The sequence below is a fragment of the Stegostoma tigrinum genome, chromosome 26, assembly GCF_030684315.1.
Source record: "Stegostoma tigrinum isolate sSteTig4 chromosome 26, sSteTig4.hap1, whole genome shotgun sequence".
NCBI classification, from domain to species: Eukaryota; Metazoa; Chordata; class Chondrichthyes; order Orectolobiformes; family Stegostomatidae; genus Stegostoma; species Stegostoma tigrinum.
The window spans coordinates 5,310,729-5,332,611 of record NC_081379.1 but is presented as its reverse complement, the minus strand read 5'-3'; the positions used below and the strand labels follow the sequence as shown (position 1 = coordinate 5,332,611).

The 21,883-nt window shown below is 41.9% G+C and overlaps 2 protein-coding genes across 3 annotated transcripts in view; one reads left to right on the top strand and one right to left on the bottom strand.

The window, feature by feature from the left end:
* Positions 1-21,503, top strand: part of si:dkey-112e17.1 (uncharacterized) — a 53,106-nt gene extending 31,603 nt beyond the window's left edge. For both annotated transcript variants that reach the window (XM_048555756.2, XM_048555757.2), the window contains 5 exons: positions 184-235; positions 4,865-4,985; positions 5,547-5,680; positions 15,020-15,265; positions 17,677-21,503. In XM_048555756.2, coding sequence (XP_048411713.1) covers positions 184-235; positions 4,865-4,985; positions 5,547-5,680; positions 15,020-15,265; positions 17,677-18,273 — 1,150 coding nt within the window. In that variant the 3' untranslated portion in view covers positions 18,274-21,503. The remainder of the gene's footprint in view (positions 1-183; positions 236-4,864; positions 4,986-5,546; positions 5,681-15,019; positions 15,266-17,676) is intronic.
* Positions 19,308-21,883, bottom strand: part of chfr (checkpoint with forkhead and ring finger domains, E3 ubiquitin protein ligase) — a 61,097-nt gene continuing 58,521 nt past the window's right edge. Inside the window, exon 16 of the mRNA XM_048555759.2 lies at positions 19,308-19,463. Coding sequence (XP_048411716.1) covers positions 19,451-19,463 — 13 coding nt within the window. The 3' untranslated portion in view covers positions 19,308-19,450. The remainder of the gene's footprint in view (positions 19,464-21,883) is intronic.

The window sequence follows — 21,883 nt, the reverse complement described above, 5'->3', positions numbered from 1 at the left end:
CTTTAATGTGGGGGGAGCTGCTGTGGCTGAGGAAATATATTTGGCAATATGCCCCCAACCTTGATGGTGTGAAGCTCTTTGGCAGGTTCTAAGTTGCAAATATAATTCATAATTCTGTTCTTTTTTCAAAGATCTGAGATTTCAGATACAAGTCTAAACCAAAGTGTTATATTTTTTATTCAGGAAAAAGGCTCATTGTAAAGGAGGTCATTCCCATTGCTCAAGGAGGCATGAGGTAAATGTAATTTAAGATGTTGGTCTGATTTTATAAATAGTCTGTTTTTAAAAAAGAAATTAATGTTTGCCTATTTCTGCTCAATCAATGATATGAGGGGGAGACTGTTGTTTAGGATTTGGAATATGGTGTGTGATAATATGGTGGTGGATGCAGATTTAATTGTAGCCTTCAGAAAGGAATTGGATAAATACTTAGGAGAAAATATTGCTTGGTGTGGGGTAAAGATTTGGGAGTGTAATCAATGGAATGTTTTACGAAAATGATGGTGCAGACTCGATGTGCTGGATGGGTGTGGCATGAGGTCATCATTTGGGAAGAATTACTGTTGAAGTTGCTCCAACCAATCTGGTGATAGAACAGTCTTTAGATGGAGAGTTGGGTATTCTTGCACTGGGTTCTGATGAATACACATGTCTTCCAGTGCTGCTGCTGATTATAATTATCATAGAATCCCTACGGTGTGGAACCGGGCCCTTCGGCCCAACAAGTCCAAACCAAACCTTGGAACATCCCACCTGGACCCACGCAATCTACACCTCCCTGAACACTACGGGCAATTTAGCATGGCCAATCCACCTAACCTGCACATCTCTGGACTGTGGGAAGAGACTGGAGCAGACCCACGCAGACACGGGGAGAATGTGCAAACTCCACCCCGACAGTTGCCCCAAGGCTGGAATTGAACCCGGGTCCCTCGCACTAACCACTGTGCCACCATAATTATGCATAACTAGTTAATGTTTGTTTTTTCTATTGCTATAATGCCATAAATTACATTTTTTTTTGTAAGACAAGTACGTCTAGTAACACTCTTCAGTGGTTTATCCTCTTTGACCGAAAATTAGACAGACCCTTACATTCAATTTAGAAGGATTGTTGGCAGTGAACTACCACAGTCACAAGCCATCAGCAATCGACAACCAGAGCCTGACAATGGCAGCCTTGAGATGGTGTTTTATTCTATGATTCTAAAGCAAAATGTCATGGATGCTGGACCAGACAGTGGACATTTGATAGCTGTCCAGAATGGACTGGAAATGCTGAACTGGGCAATTAGCACCATGAAGATGGAGGCTTTATTAATGTAGATATCGAGCATAAGAGCAAGGAAGCTATACTGAACCTTTTAGTCTTCAGCTGGAGTATTAAGCGTAGTTCTGGGTACTACATGTCAGGAAGGATGTGAACACATTGGGGTTACAGATAGAACAATACAGCGCAGAACAGGCCCTTCGGCCCTCGATGTTGCGCCGACCTGTGAACTAATGTGACCCCATCCCCCTACACTATCCCGTCATCATCCATATGCTTATCCAAGGACTGTTTAAATGCCCCTGAAGTGGCTGAGTTAACTACATTGGCAGGCAGGGCGTTCCATGCCCTTACCACTCTTTGAGTAAAGAACTTAGAATTATTGCAGAAGCAGTTTGGTGGTTCCAGAGAAGTAAAACTTCTGTTATGAAGATACTTTGGAAAAGTTGGATGCATTTTCCTTGCAGAAGAGAAAGCTAAAACGATGATTTTTTAAAAGGTTTGCAAGTCTAATGGGACAGAATAAACCAGGAGGAACTGTTCCCACTTAGAAAAGGATCACGTAGAAGACCGCACAGATTTTAAAGTAACTTGCAGAAGAAGCAAATGTGATGTGAGCAAAAATGTTAGTTTCTCACATTTGTAGTTTGGGTCTTTTTCTTTCTTTATTCACGGGATGTGGGCATCACTGGCTGGACCAGCATTTATTGCCCAGAAGCAGTTCAGAGTCAACCACATTGCTGTGGGTCTGGAGTCACATGTTAGCCAGACCAGGTAAGGATGGCAGTTTCCTTCCCTAAAGGGCATTAGTGAGCCAGATGGGTTTTTTTCACCTGATAATTGGCAATGGATTAGTGGTCATCATTAAACTCTTAATTCCAGATTATTACTGAATTTAAATTCTGCCAAGTGTCATGGCAGGATTTGAATTCAAGTCCCCAGAATATTACCTGGGGCTCTGGATTAATAGTCTATCGATAATACCACTAGGCCATCACCTGCCCTCTGGAACGCACCTGGTAATAAGACGGAGGCAGATTTGATTGAGAAAGTTGCAGAGGCCGGGAGAGGGGGCATGGAGAAAAGAATGAAAACGAAGTTCTGTGATGTTGGGGTAGAGGAGGCGGGGCAGCAAGATTTAAAAGCACATGAACATCCAAAGCAAAAGGAGAAGGATTCTAAAGAAAGGTCTCGCGTGAAGCATTAACTGTTTCCATCTCCACACAGATGCTGCCTGAGCATTTCCAGTGCTTCCGGCTCGGAGTTCAGAATTCGACTCTTTGCTGCTTTTGCATTTGTACAAAAGGAGGTGGAAATTTGATAAGTACGACACAGAGGATGAACCTGGAAGAGGTGTAAATGATTGGTGCAGAAGAAAATTGGCAAAAGCAGCAGAGCCTCCAGTATCCTGGCAGTGTGATGTGCAAAGTTAGGGAAGAAGAGGGGATACAGACCATGCTGCTCGGCACATTAGCAATAGGTCCTAGTACCAGGATTATTTTCTGTGTTTAGGCTGACACTGAGCATTTCACCAATAATCAGTATAGTCTGGCTTGGAGACTGCAGATGCTGAAAGCTAGAGTCAATAAATGTGGGGCTGGAAAAGCACAGCAGGTCAAACAGCATCCGAGGAGCAGGTAAGTCAGGGTTTTGGACTTAAACCCTTTGTCTTGATGAAGGGTTTTGGCCTGAAACGTTGACTTCCCTGCTCCCTGGATGCTGTCTGACCTGCTGTGCTTTTGTAGCACCACGTTTATTGAATAAAGTCTGAAGCTGTTTGTTATTCAACACCAGCTACTGATGAGAACTTCGGAAAAGCTTGCTGCACCTGTACAGAACGGATAACCTGAATTCTCAAGAATTTAATGGTCTGGAGGGGCAAACTTTGGAAAATGTACAGTAGAATAATCCTTTCGCTGTCTACTTTTTAAAAAATAATTTGACACTTTGACCTTGTACCTCTTGCTCCAAGATACCACCACCACAATCACCAAAACTTTGCAAACATCTCCACTGGACATGGAGCTGGTCTTACTGCTGGGGGGCTTGGACATGTTCTTTAGAGATCTCATCAGCATATCTCCCATCCCCAGTCAATGGCTATTTTTTTCCAGCACCAGTATTTTTGTGGCTAATATTTGAATAAGTCAACAATCAAATACCAACATTATCTTTCATGGCAAGTTTATTTTTCTCTCTAGATTTCCTGCTATCATTTCTAGGAGATTCTGATTTTAATTTCAAGGCCTCAATCTGGATCTCCATTACCTTTATACAGAGGAGAGAGAAATGACCACTCCCCTGCTGTTTTCTTCTCCCTCTCTCTCTCTCTTTTTCTCACTCACCTGCCCCTCATCTCTCTCTCTCTCTCTCCCTCTCCTTTTTTTTCCTTCATCAATAACTCTGGAGGACTGCAGTCATTGTTGTCGCTGCCCATTTCCTCACAGGCCCCAACCACTTCGTCTATTCCCTCAGTCTCCACCCTGACTCATTGGATGGAATAGCAAGGTCATGGGTTCAAATCCCGGATCAGACATTTCAGGGTGACACTGCAGTACTGAGGAGGTGCTGCAGTTTTGGATGTGATGATAGACCAACGGTCTGTCTGCCCCCTCAGGCAGCCAGGGAGGTGTGAACAATTCTATGGCACTACATTGAAAGAGAACAACAGAGGCACCCTCACTGTCCTAGCCAACATTTATCCCTCAATCAAAATCTCAAAACCCATGATCACATTGCTATTTGTGGGGGCTTGCTTTGTGTAAATAGTTGCCCTATTTTCCTAAATTGCAACAGAGACAACACTTAACAGTGCTTCTTTAGTTGTATGCTTTTGGGATATCTCTGTTTTAAAAAAAAACAAGTCTTTTTCTTTTCTGCCTGACCAGAGGGTCAGATGATTAAGATCCCAGTTGAAAAAGGTCCAGTTAAAAGCATCGGCAAATCTGGAAATGTGTGTCTGACCTGCCAGTCCCAAATGGTTTCCTAGTCCAGTTTTTGACTGTTAGACCCAGTGTCTCTATTTGTGAACAATGGTTGTAATCCGTTCAAAAAGGGAGCGTGTCACCCTCTGTTTTGGGAACTGGTCCATTCTGAAATGGCAAGAACAAAGAAACCATTGACTTTCTACTGAAACTCTGTTGAATCACTAAAACAGGCCTTGCTATGTTTCTTGTACATATTCTCAATTCATGGCTGTGTTGGCTAATTCAGCATTTTCTGCCTGCCCCTAGTTGCCCTTGTGGAGGTGGTGGTCAGTTGCCTGTTTGAACCACAGCAGTCCATGTGCTAAGGTAGATGCCCAATGCCTTAGGGAGGGAATTCCATGATTTTTTGACCCAGAGATACTGAAGCAATGGCAACATTTCCAAGTCCGGATGCTGTGCAGCTCCGAGGGGAACTTTGCAGGTGTTAGTGTTCCCATGTATCTGCTGCCCTTGTCCTGCTAGACTGTAGTGGTCATGGATTTAGAAGGTGCTGTCTAAAGAGAGTTGGGCTACTGCATTGTATCAGCGCCCTTCTATATTAGGATTCCAGAGCTGCAGAGGAATGTTGATCCAAATCCGAGTTATAGTTTTTTTTTCATTTTTATAGAATGGGATCCAGAATTCTGCAGTTGATATCGGAGAAATGCAGCTTGTGGCCAACAGGACAAACCAGGAGGTCTCGTTAGAAAATGAAAACAACAATCACAGCATCAGTCTCGGGGGAATGGGTTAGTATGTGTGGAGATTTTTTTCAAAAAGTACTGGAGATCTGGTTAGGGTCCAAGGGAAAGCAAGGGAGGTCCTTTTCTCAAGAGTGGCAGCTGAACCATGAGTCCAAATTAATGTTACCACCACTTACATAAAATATTCTTTTTCTCATTGAATGCAGGAGGCATTCTCCATGTTTGTTTAACTCCTCGTCACACTTGGGAAAACTGACATTCCCAACAGTCAGAAATTTCCATGTGTACAGAAGGAATTCAAGTTTATCTGACTGTGAATTCAGGAATAAATAATATTTCTAATGGAAATGCTAAACTTTTGAGAAGAAATGTGGAACTGGCTTCTGTGAAACTAATGATTTGTAATTGTTTGCTTATTATTAAATTTGAAACCGCAGACTGAGATGCACAGACCTGTCTTCTTAAATAATACCAAACTGAACTTCAATTTATTTTAAGAGTTTAAAGAATTGTTTTAAAGCTCAGCTCTAGTAGAAATGCTGTATGTTAATGAAGTGATTCTGGCTTGTTAGGGTTCTCTTTAATTCCCGATCTGACTTGTTGCAGGTAATTCAAACCGCACTGATGTGGAAATGGCCTCCAGTGAGTCAGCAGTGACAGAGACTGGGAGTGATGAGATCTTTGTGATTTCAACTGGTCTCAGCCTGGGCAATTTACATTTCTCCAGCTTTAAAACAAAGGTACTTTAGAGGTGTTGGATGGAGGATAGAAGTTGAATCGTCAACTTGTGAATTATTGAACTTAACACTCTCCATGTTTGTGAACCACTCTTCTTGGGGTATGGTTTTATCTATGTTTTGGGGATGTTGACCATCATTGGTATGGCCAGCAGTTCCTGTACCTATTTGCCCCTTTGGAAGATGGTGGTGGTCTTGAACCACTGCAGACTTTGGAGTTTCTGGGAGTAATTCAGGAGATGCAGCAAAAATTCATCCCCAGGAAAAAGAAGCATGTTACAGGGAGGATGAGGCAACCATGACTGACTAAGGAAGTCGGGGATAGCTTAAAAGCAAAAAGGAAAGCATATTAATGTGGTGAAAGGCAGTGGGAAACCAGAGGACTGGGAAGCTTACAAAGACCAGCAGAGGGCAACAAAAAAAATGAAACAAGGAGAGAGAAGATTAAATATGAGGATAAGCTAGCCAGTAATATAAATGAAGACTGTAAGAGTTTCTTTAGATATATAAAGGACAAAAGAGAGGCAAAAGTGGACATTGGACCACTGTAAAATGACGGTTGAGAGATAGTGGTGGGGAACAAGGACCTGGCTGAGGAACTGAATAATTACTTTGCATCAGTCTTCATGGTGGAAGACATGAGTACTTTCCCTAAAATTCAAAACAGTTGTGGGCACAGAGATTATGGTGGCCATCACCAAGGAAAAGGTGCTAGTAAAACTGATTGGCGTGAAGGTGGATAAATCGCCTGGACCAGATGGACTACACCCAACAGTTCTAAAGGAGATAGCTGAAGGGATAGTGGAAGCGTTAGTGGTGATCTTCAGGAATCACTAGAGCCAGACAAGGTCCCAGAGGACTGGAAAATTGCTCATGTGACACCCCAGTTTAAAAAGGGAGTAAGGCAAAAGCCAGAAAATTACAGGCAGATCAGCCTAATCTCAGTCGTGGATAGGATTTTGGAGTTCATTGTAAAGGATGAGATTTCTGAATACTTGGAAGTGTATGGTAAAATAGTGCAAAGTCAGCAAGGTTTCATCAAGGGTAGGTCATGCCTGACAAATCTGCTGGAATTGTTTGAGGAAGTAACGAGCAGGGTAGACCAAGGAGGGCCAATGGGTGTTATCAACCTGGACTTCAAGAAGGCCTTTGACAAGTTGCCGCACAGGAGGCTGCTTAATAAGATTAAGGGTCCATGGTGTTAGAGGCAAGGTGCTAGCATGGATACAAGATTGGCTGTCTGGCAGAAAGCAGAGAGTGGGGATAAAAGGGTCTTTCTCAGGATGGCAGCTGATGACAAGTAGTGTTCCACAAGGGTCAGTGTTGGGATCTCAACTTTTCACTTTGTATGTTAATGATCTAGATGAAGGAACTGTGGGCTTTCTGGCTAAGTTTGCAGATGACACAAAGATGGATGGAGGGACAGGTAGTATTGAGGAGGTGGGGAGGCTGCAGAAGGATTTGGACACGTTTGGAGAATGAGCAAAGAAGTGGCAGATGGAGTACAATGTGGGAAAGTATGCGATCATGCACTTTGGTAAAAAGAACAAAAGCATGGACTATTTTCTAAATGAGGAGAAAATTCAGAAGTCTGAAGTGCAAAGATACTTAGGAGTTCTAGTCCAGGATTCTCTCAAGGTAAACTTGCAGGATGAGTCAGTAGTCAGGATGGCAAGTACAATGTTGACTTTTATTTTGAGAGGACATGAATATAAAAGCAGGGATGTACTACTGAGGACTTATAAGGCTCTGGTCAGGCCACTTGTGGAGTATTGTGTGCAGTTTTTGGCCCCATACCTCAGAAAGGATGTACTGACCCTGGAGCGGGTTCAGAGGAGGGTCATGAGAATAGTCCCAGGAATGGAAAGCTTAACATATGAGGAACATTTGAGGGCTCTGGGACTATATTCATTGGAGTTTAGAAGGATAAGGGGGGGATCTAATTGAAACTTACAGGATGCTGAATGGCCTGGACAAAGTGGACGTTGGGAAGATGCTTCCAGTGGTAGGAGAGTCCAGGACCTGAGGGCACAGCCTCAGAGTAAAGGGAAGACCTTTTAGAACAGAGATAAGGAGAAACCTCTTCAACCAGAGCGTGGTGAATCTATGGATTTCACTGCCACAGAAGGCTGTGGAGGCCAGGTCATTGAGTACATTTAAGACGGAGATAGATAGGTCCTTGATTATCAAGAGTTATGGGGAGAAAGCGGGAGAATGGGGATAAGGAACTTGTCAGCCATGATTGAATGGCAGAGAAGACTTGATGGGCTGAATGGCCTAATTTCTGCTCCTATGTCTTATGGGTACAGGCCCCCCCCCCCCCACAGTATTGTTATCAGAGAGTCTTATGGAACCAGGTCAGATTGGGATGTCTGGTTGGTGCAGATGAGTTGAGCTGAAGGGTCTGTTTCGGTGCTGTATGAGTCCGACTCTATAACGCTGATGAACAGAGACATTAACGCCAGGTTGGAATGGTGTGTGGTTTGGAAACAATCTTGCAGGTGCTGTTCCCACATTTCAGCTGCTCTTATCCTTCTCGATGGTAGAGGTTACAGGTTTAGAAGTGGCTATTAAAGGAGCCTTGGTGAGTTGCTGCAGTTTGTTGGTTCTCAGGTTCTTTAACTTGTTCCTCCTGGACTGAAAATGTGCCAATTACACAATGTCCTTGCAGTACTGAAATTCCTCACTTTTAATTAATCACTAGAATACTAACTTCAGAACAGATTAGCTTCATCATCACCACCCTCAACACAAACCTCCCAGTTGCCTTTTCTTCCTAAAGTCTATGAAGGTTTTTCAAACCCAAATGTGGTGCTTTCTGGGTCAGTATTTATTTATCATCTCTCATCTATTATTTAAATTCAGTCTTGGGGTGTGGGAGTCTATGGTAAAGCTGACAAATTAGTCTTAAGATGATGATGTTATGAATGAGTGACTTGCTTGGACATTTAAAGAATCAACCAAACCAGATTGGAACCATAGATAGTAGGAACTGCCAATGCTGGAGTCAGAGATAACAAGGTGTGAAGCTGGAGGAACACAGCAGGCCAGGCAGCATCAGAGGAGCAGGAAAGCTGACGTTTCGGGTCTAGACTCTTCAGAAATGAGGGAGGGAAGGGGGCTCTGGAATAAATAGAGAGGAGGGGGCCGTGATGGAAGGTGGATGGTGAAGCAGATAGATGGGAGAGAAGTCAGACAAGTCAAGGAGGCGGGGATGTAGGGGGGCACTGGTCTTGGAATGAGGTCAGGGCTGGGGAAATTTTGAAGCTGGTAAAGTCCACATTGAGACCATTGGGTTGTAGGTTTCCAAGGCGGAATGAGTTGTTGTTCCTCCAGTTTTCGGGTGGCATTGTTGGGACACTGGAGGAGGCCCAGGGTGGACATGTTGTCCAGGAAGTGGGAGGGGCAGTCAAAGCGGTTCACAACTGGGAGGTGTTGTCACTTGTCACAAACTGAGCATAGATGCTCCACAGAGTGGTCTCTGAGTCTCTGCTTGGTCTACCCGATGTGGAGGATGCCACATCAGGGAGCATAGTCATGTATCAACACAGACCACCTAAGGAGGGCAAACGTCCATCCCTTAAATAATAATAACAGCTCTTTCATGTCTAGATCCTTGAGTTCTTGACCCTTCTCGAGTATTTTGTAGAATAGCAGGACAGTGCAGAGTTGCCTATTGAGTCTATTCCAGCTCAACTAAAGAGCAATCCGGTTATTTCCAGTTGCCCATGAATTTTTGTCAGATCCCATTCAATTTTAACCCTTCAGGATTGATTTGATTCCCTTTTCAAATGCTCCCACTGAGTCTGCATTCATCACCAAATTCCTAGTACTGCCTTTCAAAATTTCATTCATTTTTCCAAAATTGATTGTGAAAGGTTCAATATGAAAATTTAAACCATGTTATAATATTTCTTGAGAATGGAGTAAAGGACAAATCAAATTAAAGTAGAAGAATCAGTCCAGAATCGGGCCAAGTCTAAGGATGGAGGATTTAAAAACTGCTCCCCTGGGAGAGAGCAGATAGGGCCTGGTCTTTACATCATGATTTGTGTTCAAATCCTGGGGTGGGGCTCAAACTCCCAGTCTACACTGGGTTGTTAATCCACGATCACTGTTTCAGGGGCACACCCATTTTGAACATCCTTTCCTCATTTTGCCAACATGGTTCACAACACCATGGATTTTCAACCTTTACCTAAATTCAGTCAATGCTCAGAGAGTCAGGGCAGGCACAATGGAGTTTTTGGTCTCTGGCTGCACCATAGTAATTCCAAGGTTCTGTGAAATTTAACAGAAAACTGTATGCCTCCTCAATGACAGATATTCCTGATTTTTTAAATAGTTTTGTTGTACTTTAAAATATAAAGACACTAAATAATGGAACCTAGATTTCTTTAAAATAATGTAGAATTAGATAGTCTGTTTTTTTTTAAAGAACATTTGTTACAGTCAGAGCAAATGTAGGTCTTTGCCCTAAACAGTGCCAGCTCTAGTTGATACAAAAGTACAAGGTTCTGATGTTGGCATGACAGCTGGTGAATGTTTTGGTTTGTAATAATGTCTAGACGAATAAACTGATGAGATTATCTCATTTTCTGGAAGGAAAACAAAGATTAACAGAGAGTTTCTGTTTGGGATCAGGATTTCCTGCCCAAATGTCACATTACAGTGATTACACTAACAAAAACATGCATTTATATAAAGCTTTTAACATAGCAAAACATTCCAACTCACTTCACAGGCAGGTTATTGCACAAAATTTGACACTTAGGGAGAAATTAAAGTAAGATGATCGTCAACTTGGTCACGAGCTGGGTTTTAACGAGTACCATAAAAGAGGAAAACAAGATTAGTAACATCCCAGAACAGATTGATTAGAGAATCCTAAAGAGATGGGAGTCTGACATCCAGGCAGTTATTTGCCAGATTTTCAATCTGACTGAGGCTCCCAAACATGGCTGCAGGAGGATTGCCCCTGACTTTCTAGCTCATGGATAGGGTCACTGCTGCCCTGTAATATCCTGGGCCCAAGTTTCAGATCTTGGGTTTTAAATTTTTTTAAAAAGAAGCATTATGAAGAAAAATACAGGATTTAATAATTAATTCACGATTTTTTGTGGCCTTTGAAATAGAGCCCCATACAATCATCTACATCTATTAATTATATATTAGATACTGTTATACACTTCATTAAGTCCCTACAGTATCGGAGCAGGCCATTCATCCCATTGAGTCCACATCGACCCTCTGAAGAGCATCATACCACCCCCACTTCCTATAACCTATACCCTATAACCCTGCATTTCCCATGGCTAATCCACCTAACCTGTACATCATGGGCAATTTCCCATGGCCAACCCACCCATCTTTGGACAGTGGGAGGAAAGCCACACAGACACAGGGAGAATGTACAAACTCCACACTGTCGCCTGAGGTTGGAATTGAACCTGTGTCTCTGGGGCAGCAGTGCTAACCACTGGGCTACCATTCTGTCCCATGCTGCATGTTGTTTGGGTTTATTTCCAAATTTTATTTTTTTCAGATGCTTAGTCTCATTTCCAAATATTTCTAAATGTATTTACACCCTTCCTTCTCCAATCAATCAGCTCAGGAGTCAGCGATCTTTCCAACCAGAAAATCCCTTTCAATGAACTTTCCCCTTTGAGCAGGCTAACGGAATGTCAAGGCAGCTTGATTTCACCCAGGTTAGCCAGAAACACACAATCTGGACAATTACCTTTTTAGAGCTGAAATTCAGAACAAACTTTCAAGAGGAAATCTGACTAATAGGAAAGAATGACTCAGCCTCATATAATCTAAACAGCAGTAATAGGGGCTGCTTAAAGCAGCACTGTCTGTTTGCAATCTTTCTCCAGCTGATTTGGTGAGCTGCAAAGGATTCTTGGTTTCCAAACAAAATCGTGATGGTCTCCCTTTTGAAACTAGCTGAGTTTGAAATTCCATTGTAACCTGCACCCTCTGAGATAGAAGGTCAATGTCTTTTATAAAATATTAATTCATGGTGTGTGGGCATCATTGGTTGAGCCAGCATTTATTGCCCATCTCTAACTGCCCTGAGGAAGGTGGTGGTGACCTACCTTTTAAACCTGCTGCAGTCCTTGGTGAGTAGATATTTTGATCCCAAAGCCCTTGAGAAACAGTGAAGTATGAATTAGAAGGGTACTGACCTGCTCTTCCAATTTACCCGAAATTGCCTTAAAAGAACTTGTAGAACCTTGGTTTAATATCTGAACTAAAACAAAAATGCACTTTGCACATCCTAATTATTGTAATGTCAGCCTGGAAGTCACTGGAGTGGGTTTTATACAGTCATAGAGTCATACAGCATGGAAACTGAGACCCTTCAGTCCAATAAGTCCATGCTGACCAGGTATCCAAAACTAAACTGGTCCCATTTGCTTGCTCCTGGTCCATATCCTTCTAAACCTTTCCTATTCATGTACCTTTCCAAACGTCTTTTTAAATGTTTTGACTGTACCCACATCCATCACTGCCTCTGGTAGTTCATTACACGCACTAACCACTCTGTGTAAAACGGTTGCCCCTCATGTCCTATTAAAAACTTTCTCCTCTCACCTTAAAAACATGCCCCCTTGTTTTGAGCTCCCCCACCACAGGGAAAAGACCCTTGCTATTTATGTTTAAATCTCTGTAAGGTCACCTCTCAACCTCATACACTCCAGTGGAAAAAGTCCCACCCTGTCCAGCCTATTTTTATCATTTAAACCCTCCATTCTCAGCCATATCCTGTTAAATCTTGTGTAAACTATCTCAATTGAATATTGAACAGAATTGAATTGAATTAGCTTCAGTGTCACATACTTAAATGAGAACAGTGAAAGGTTTATAGGTTGCCACTTACAGTACCATTTTAGGTGCAAAGATACCCAAGTACAACTTCGACAGTTACAAATTAGTTACAGTATAACAATGACACCTTGTTAGGTACAGGGTACCTAAGTACAATCCTTAGTTACAGTTTAGGGAAACAAAGAAAAAAAAATTACAGAACAGTTATATACAGTATAACCATAGGTCACAAAAACAAGAAGCAAAGTGAAAAAAAAACACAAACATCACAGTCTCTCTCCAGGAGCTCTCCACAGCAGACTAGCGTGTGCAGGACACCTCCACGTGGACTGGCCACTGGCTGCCACTATGCTCCATTATACCCATGCAGATGCCTTTTTAAATGCTGTAATTGTACCCATCTCCACCACTTCCTCTGGCAGCCCATTCTATACCCGCACCACTCTGTGTGTAAACAAAAATGTTCCCACTTAGGTCCCTTTTAAATCTTTCCCCTCCCACTTGAAACCTATGCCCTCTAGTTTTGGACACCTCTACCCCGGGAAAAGACCTTGACTATTCACCGCACCCATATCCCTCATGATTTTATAAACCTCAATAAGGTCACTCCTCAGCCTCTGACGCTCCAGGAAAAATAGCCCCAGCCTATTCAGCTTCTCCCTATAGTTCAAACCCTCCAAACCTGGCAACATCCTTGTAAATCTTTTCTAAGCCCTTTCAAGTTTAACAACATCTTCTCTACAGCAGGGAATGCACTTTTCCAAAAATGGCCTAACCAATGTCCTTACTATAACAGGGCAACCAGAACTGCACACAGTACACTTAGTCGAGGCCTCATCCAATCCTGTACAACCTCATTGTGACATTCCAACTCCTATAGTAACTTCTCTGAGCAATAACGCTGAACCCATAAACTCTGACTCCATGGGACATAGCTGCCAGCCTGAATCCCTATCCTGATTCCCAGGGATGGGATAATACTGGTGGACCTCTGCTGAGCTGGGCAATGTCCGCTGCTCCAGAGACATCCTGAGATGAGTGTGAAGACCTTTCTAAAAAGGATTGGTAGTGTTGTGGAAGAAGAACACAATGATTGCAGTGCATAAGGAGCCCATTTGGTTCATCAGGCCTGCACTTGCTGTCTGTAGGAGTCATTTTGTTTGTTCTCCTACTCTGCTGATTACCTATGGCAATGTTTTTGGGTGGCACTTATCCAGTTCTTTTTTGAAAGCCACAGCTGAATGTGGATCCAGTATTTTCTGAGGAGCTGAATTCCTAATTGTAATCGCTTGCTGTGTTTTAAGAAAATAAAATCCGTGTGTTGGCTCTGGTTAAATTTCCGTCTCTGTAATGGCCCATACTTCTAAAGATTCAAAATCTCTTGTGATCCTGTAGTTCCTGATTTTAATCATTACCACCATCAGTGGCTGAGAGTTCATCGGCTAAGGTCCTAAACACTTTAATTCCCTCCCGAACCTCTCTGCCTTTTTTCTAACAAAATAATTTTGGAATATACCAGTCACTCGGTGCTCTGTTACTGGTGATTCTGTGGCCCTCTCCCAAAACCAGCAATTGGCAAAATCAAAAGATTCGGTAAGAACATGGGTGCATAGAACAGTACGGCCCAGGAGCAGGCCCTTCAGCCATCATGTCTGTGCTGACCATGATGTCATTCTACATATGGTCTGTATCCCTCTATTCCATGCCTGTTAGTGTCTGTCTCTAAATGCCTCAAACATTGCTAATGTATCTTCTTCTATCACCTGCCCTGGCAGCATGTTCCAGGCACCCCTCTATCCACTGTGTTTTGGGGGGGTGGAATTTGCATCAACATTTCGTTTTAAACTTTTCCATCTCACCATCGTCCCCTTTTTTTGCTCTCATTTCTGTTGGAAGCCCCATAAAATGTTACACCTTGCACAAACAGATAGTTAGATTTTTAAGTGTTCTGAATATAAGCCACTGCTGAACAGCCTGTCTGATCCTGAAAAAAGTCTAGTAATTGTGAATATTGCTAAATTTCTACTAAATCAGTTACTGGAATTTTTTTTTAAAAAGTAAGAGTTTATTTACATTTAACTTCCATCATAATCGTACATCTTCGTCCCGATCTTTCAAAAATAATTTGTATATTACAGCTTTCACTTCCTGGTTGATTACCTATGGGAACTCTTTATTACAATTGATTGCTTGGACAGTTTGATATTACTGCAGCTTGACATGGGAATCCCAAATAATGTGGAAAATCATTGCATTTCCAGAAAGTTGAAGATCTGCCTCATTTCACAGCTGACTGCTAAAATCTGGGCAAAGAGCTCTAAATGAGGCCCGATGTCAAAGTTCTAAGATACTTTGAATGTTTTACCACATTTAATGCAAGTGCAATCTTGATGCAAATTGTTGTTGGAAACAGCAAGTTCAGCAATAAACGTAGCTGCACAAGAGAGTACTGTCTTTTTTTTTGCATGTTGGAATTTATCTTGGACTCTCTCTGATTCTCTTCCACAGGTCCCCAAGAGAAGCCCAATGCGTTCATCTCCCACATGTGATTGGCTCGCGCCGGATCTCCTGGTTTCGGAAGGAGAGAAGCCACCGTTGATTAGAAAAGGTGAAAGTGGAGGAGCCTCCCCAACCCAACAATGCGCCTGGAGCATCCGGAACTTCCATGATGCTTTGGGGCCATTGCCGCAGCCACCAAGAGATTGGCGTGACTGGATGAATACAAGTTCATTTACAAAACTGGTGGAGAATTGTGTAAGTAAATCTAAAGTCAGGCCTGTTTCAATTGTGAAATCTGCCAGATATTGAAACTCGACAAAATATGTACATGGGATATAATTCACTACAAATCTGGAAGAGCATGGCTTGATCAAATACAGTCAACACGGCTTTGTGAGGGGTAGGTCATGCCTTACAAACCTTATCGAGTTTTTTGAGGATGTGACTAGAAAAGTTGATGAGGGTCGAGCTGTGGAATGTGGTGTATATGGACTTCAGCAAGGCATTTGATAAGGTTCCCCATGGTAGGCTCATTCAGGAGGAATGGGATACAGGGGAACTTAGCTGCTTGGATACAGAATTGGCTGGCCAACAGAAGACAGCGAGTGGTAGTAGAAGGAAAATATTCTGCCTGGAAGTCAGTGGTGAGTGGGGTTCCACAGGGCTCTGTCCTTGGGCCTCTACTGTTTGTAATTTTTATTAATGACTTGGATGAGGGGATTGAAGGATGGGTCAGCAAGTTTGCAGATGACACAAAGGTCGGAGGTGTCGTTGACAGTGTAGAGGGCTGTTGTAGGCTGCAGCGGGACATTGACAGGATGCAGAGATGGGCTGAGAGGTGGCAGATGGAGTTCAACCTGGATAAATGCGAGGTGATGCATTTTGGAAGGTCGAATTTGAAAGCTGAGTACAGGATTAAGGATAGGATTCTTGGCAGCGTGGAGGAACAGAGGGATCTTGGTGTGCAGATACATAGATCCCTTAAAATGGCCACCCAAGTGGACAGGGTTGTTAAGAAAGCATATGGTGTTTTGGCTTTCATTAACAGGGGGATTGAGTTTAAGAGTCGTGAGATCTTGTTGCAGCTCTATAAAACTTTGGTTAGACCGCACTTGGAATACTGCGTCCAGTTCTGGGTGCCCTATTATAGGAAAGATGTGGATGCTTTGGAGAGGGTTCAGAGGAGGTTTACCAGGATGCTGCCTGGACTGGAGGGCTTATCTTATGAAGAGAGGTTGACTGAGCTCGGTCTCTTTTCATTGGAGAAAAGGAGGAGGAGAGGGGACCTAATTGAGGTATACAAGATAATGAGAGGCATAGATAGAGTTGATAGCCAGAGACTATTTCCCAGGGCAGAAATGGCTAGCACGAGGGGGTCATAGTTTTAAGCTGGTTGGTGGAAAGTATAGAGGGGATGTCAGAGGCAGGTTCTTTACGCAGAGAGTTGTGAGAGCATGGAGTGCGTTGCCAGCAGCAGTTGTGGAAGCAAGGTCATTGGGGTCATTTAAGAGACTGCTGGACATGTATATGGTCACAGAAATTTGAGGGTGCATACATGAGGATCAATGGTCGGCACAACATTGTGGGCTGAAGGGCCTGTTCTGTGCTGTACTGTTCTATGTTCTATATAGAATTGGAGAAATTAAAGTCTTGTAGGTAGGGTGAAGGGCCAGCAATCATTTATGGTAGCTGCAGCTCAGTTGAGTAACAGCACTAGTATGGAGGCAGTATGTGTTCTAATATTGACACAGCAGCATTTGGAGATAAACAACCTTTTCAGAGACGTTGTGAAGCTACACACCCCTCTGAAGGTAGAACTTGACTTAAGCCTCTTGGCTGCACGTTTACGTATAATCCACTTTACAGAGAGCAGTGAGGCTGTGAATTCATTACAAGAGTTAGTGATTGAAGCAAAGGCCAGGTCAATAAGTAAGGTTAGAAAGAGGTTGCAGAAAAGGAAAAAAAAAATGTTTCAATCGAAACAAACATTTAGTTCAAGAGCCGAGGGATCGACAATAAATGCCGGCTTGGCCAGTGTTGTCCACATCCAGCAAATGACTTTTTAATTGGCTTTTTCAGAAAGCAATACAAACTTGACAGCTTGAATGGCCTTTCTGCGCTGTAACCATTGTATGATTTTATCTCTAGCAACTAGATTCCCAAAATACTTTACAGCCAAAGGAATACTTTTGGAAGGCTGTGATCTAAAGTAGGAAATGAGAACCAACTGGTATACAGCAAGTTCTCATGCACAACAGTGAAATAATTAGCAAATATGTATTTTAAAATAATTTTAAATGATGTTGGTTGAGAGATAAATATTAGTCAGGCAAACTCTTTTGTCTCCATTTCAAATGCAACAGCTTTGACAGTGTAGCACTGCCTCAATGCTATACTAGAGTATCAGCCTATATTATACTCAAGTGTCTGGGGTGATTGTGGGGCTGCAAGTAACGGGCAGAGTAGTAGGGCAACCTTCTTACTCCAAGGGAAGTGTTGTATCTTCTGAGACTTGGCTGTCTAATGTTCATCATCGAAGGTCAAGCAATTTTTGTGCAATGCAAGTTTAGTGTGGAATACAAATCTATTTATAAAATCATAAGATGATAACAAAAGTTTGCTTCACTATTGCCCTTCCTTTATTTCATGCTTTGAAATTCATACAGGGCACTGGCAACTCACCAAGTGGCCACCACATTGAGAACAAGCGGAAAGTTGTGTCTGATATGCAGTTGGAAACAGAATTGGAGCAAACATATGATTCTTCAGGAAGTGCTGCTTCTTATCCACTCGCTCAATCTGCACAGAGCCATCGTGGGCTCTTCACAGGCACCAACCTGAGAAAAGCCTGGTTTGGAAGTCCCTGCTTTGGCTTCCGGCCAAACGCACGTCAGCACAACTTGAGCGTAACCACTAACTGTGACAACCGTACATGCCAGCAACCAGATCCACAACCTGTGCCATCCCATCAAGGTCCCAGGTTCTTCACAGACAGCTCTGTGTCCAACAACATCAAGAGTCTCCACTCTGACTCAACCAAAACCAGGCATCTGGCAAATCAGTCAGATCGAAAAACCCTGACAAAGCCAGTTTTTGTCATTTCAGAAGTGAATGAAGATCGACAACCTCTGGTAAAATCTCTACATCCTGCTGGCCTGTCTGGTAATCTAGCCCAGTTTGAAGAAGTTACACTTGACAAAGTTAAGAAAGCTTCAGATGTACAGGAACGGAATCATCCAATTAATGCGGCATCTTTAAAGTAATTCCAACCTACAATTCTATCCGGAGGATAAATTTGCAAGCTTCTCCTATCAACATAATGATGTCTGAGAAGGGCAAAGCTGTATCTTGCTAATTGAGACAACTGGGGCTGACCTACCAGGTCTGAGAAAGGCACCAGCTCTTAAAACAAAGTCATAAAAGTGATGACCTACAGCATAACCTATAGTTACTTGACATCAGTGATAAAATATTGTGTTAAGACAATAGTGCTATAGGAAGTGGTTTCAATCTTTCACTGACAACTGGTTGGATTCTCTCAAAAACAACTATCCATAGATTCTTCTCACCCAGATCCTGAAGATTGGGTCTCATGGCTAAAGTGACAAAATTTCATTAGACTTCTTCGGCTTTCCATTTAAGAAGCAAAGAAGAGGTCAGGATTACAGATCTATATTTAATTTGAGCTAAACAAACTTTACATCTCAACTATATTCTGCACAGCTTCTCCAGCTAGCTGACAATTTTAAAATATAAATAAGTGGACATCATCAAATCTCTTTCTCATGTCTGTGGTAAATGTTTATTCATGAAAATCCTGCCCAATTTATTGAGCAGCAGTAAAATTCTAGAAGAAAGCTGCCACTTCCAGTGCGAGTGATTTTTATTTTTAAATGAGTATTAAGATTTTTTTGAAGAGGTGAAATTCAATAAGAAACAGCAACAAGCAGACAGTTGATAAAAGGAAAACGGATTCAAAATCACCTGTGAACATTCACCAGTAAAAAAAGAGTCAGGTCGGAGAGGTGTGTGCACACTGCTCCACATGGAAATGTTTGTCTCATTTTTCTAGTACTCCTGCACCCTCTTGTCTATCCCGTTGTTTGCCAATCTTTGACAGGTGAAAACCAAATTGTAATAAAGCCACAGGACACGAAGCTAAGGCAAGAATCTAATTAATGATTTGAGGGTCGTCAGTTGGCAACTTATCTTTGAAATTAACTATTATTGCTTGTTTTCATTTTCATTCCAATAAACTGCAACTTATCTCAAAAAATCAAGTATCAAAACTGTGAAATGATTAGATTGTAAACAAGAATTTTATATTTTTACACATGACTGCACTTTTATCCACAGTATTTTCTCCCTCCATGTTGGTTAAAATAGTAAAATTCCACACATGGCACTTCGACTGGGACCAAATCAAAAGTTACTGGGAAATTACTGGCAGCATCTGTGAAGAAAAAGTAGAGTGTTAATATTTCAGGTCCAGTGACCCTTCCTTGGAACTGGAGTGGGACTGGACAGTCATCCAATGAAAAACAGGGTTTGAAACTTTAGACACTTTGCCAGTTATTTGAATCAGTTGTTTAATAGTAGGCTTCCCCCCTCCCCCCCATTGCATGTTTCACTTGCAGTTTAAAGTGAATGGCAGTGAAGAGTTGGCTCATAGACAGCTAAGTCATTTAATCAAATTTTCATTGGCTACGTTAACATGATAGACAAACTGTATTAATAGCCTAGTTCATGTTTTATATTCTCTCTCATAATTCTACACTAGTCCTTGGAATAGAACAATACACAAGGCCGTTCAGCCAGATGGGTCTATCAGCTGTCTATGCTCTGGTTACTTCCATGGCCTACCTTATTTTCCAGGATTTTTCATCCATATTTATCCAGTATCATTTCAAACACTACCACCAAATCTCCATCCAACGTCCTCAGTGGATTTTTAAATAGTATTCAAAAAAAGAAGCTCTCCCAATTTCACCTTTGGTAAAATGAACTTAAACTTAAATTGTGTCATCTGGTTACCATCTCTCCTGTCAGCAGAAACCCTTTCTCCTGATCACTTAAGAAATTACGAAAGGTTTTGATATTCCACAACCCGGTCCTCTCCTCAGTCAGCCAGTCCCAGTAGGAGAAGAAATAGTCAATTTCACTGTGGTGTGCCCTTCATTTAATAACTATTTCATCCTTACAAAACTAGTTTTGGGTCATTCAGATAATAGAAACTATTTCCAGCATGCAATAGGAACCTGGACTTGACAATGAAAATTTATTTGCAGCTCAAGTACCTAGAGACTGTGGCTGGGGTGAGGTACCAGTAAGAAGCTATTATTATGGGCTCTTACATCAATGTGACAACTGATCACCTGTCTTCAACAATGGCAAAGCTACTCAGTTATTGAACAAAAACCTCAGTTCTGGTCACCTTGTTATGAAGAGGATGATTATTAAGCTGGAGAGGGTTCTGAAGCGATTTACCAAGATGGTACTAGGATTGGAGTTATAAAGGAGAGACTGGGACTTATTTTTTCCAACCGAAGCATGGGAGTTTGAAGAGTGACCTTAGACGTTTAGAAAATCAGGACGGGCAGAGATAAAGGGAAATGACCAGGGTATTTTCCCTCAGGTAGGGGAATTCAAGACTAGGGGACATTTTGAAAAGGCATGAGGGGCATTTCTCCACCCCACACCCCCACAGTGTGGTTCACATGTGGCTAGAACTTCCAAAGGAAATGATGGATGCAGGTAGTTATATGTAAAAAGACATTTTGATAAGTACATGAATAAAAAAAAGTTTTGGAAGGAAATGCTCCAAGCACAGGCAGGTGGGATTATGGTAAGCATGGATGGGTTGGACCAAAAGGGTCTGTTTCCATGATGTATGACTTTGACTGTTTCCCATAAAGTCCCAAGATCAACAAAGTCCCTTTGCAATGGTGAAGAAAATATTGCACAGTCCCTTCCTTTTAAGTTCTTTAAAACCCACCAAATGTCTTATTCAAAAGGATACAACTTTCCCCTGTCTTACATAGACAGTGCCTCACCTGTCCAAAAAAAAATCACCCCAGCAACCACTGCTTCCAACAGACACATACTTGCCTAGTTTAATTAGCATGACTGCCAGAGACAGGGTACTAAAGAAATGGTTGAAAAGGACAGTAAATGCAATGCTGTGTACAACTTTGCAGCCTCATTTGAATGCTAATGAAGTAAACAAATCTAAAATATGTCCTTAATAACAGTGATTGTTTTGTGGTAACACTCTAATGGTAATAGGCCCATTTGTTAGTGCTGGAGACCTAGTTATAATTCTATTATCTCTGTGACCTCTAAGTAATTCATGACCTACAGCTAACAAGGACGATTCTGTTGTTAAATTGAGGTCACATTATAACCAATTTGTTCATCAGTCCTGAAATGAATCGTAATTTATAACTTAAACAAAAGCATTTGTAGGAATAAAAGAACTGTCATGCAATGTACTTGTGACTAATGATCAATCTTAAATAAATATAATTAAATAACAATTTGCATTTCAGGTCTTAATGCATCTTAAGTTGTTTTCCTAAGTCAGGAAGGAATTTCAAATTGAGCTGTTGATCTTAAAATAAAATGGAACTAATAAGTATATTGCCAAACTTCAGTGGGATCCTGCTCCCATTTCATGTTATCTTGTACATTTTCAAAAGGAAATATGTTTCTATTAGTTTCCTCAAACCCACACTCAGCACTGTCCAAGCAAATAATTGTTACTTGTCCCAAGAGTTTTAGTAAAAAGTTTATTGTTTTGGATAGCAGCCTTTCAAGTAACACTGCCTTCAGGTCCAGTTGAGGTACCGATCCACTCAACTAAGAACTCAACTC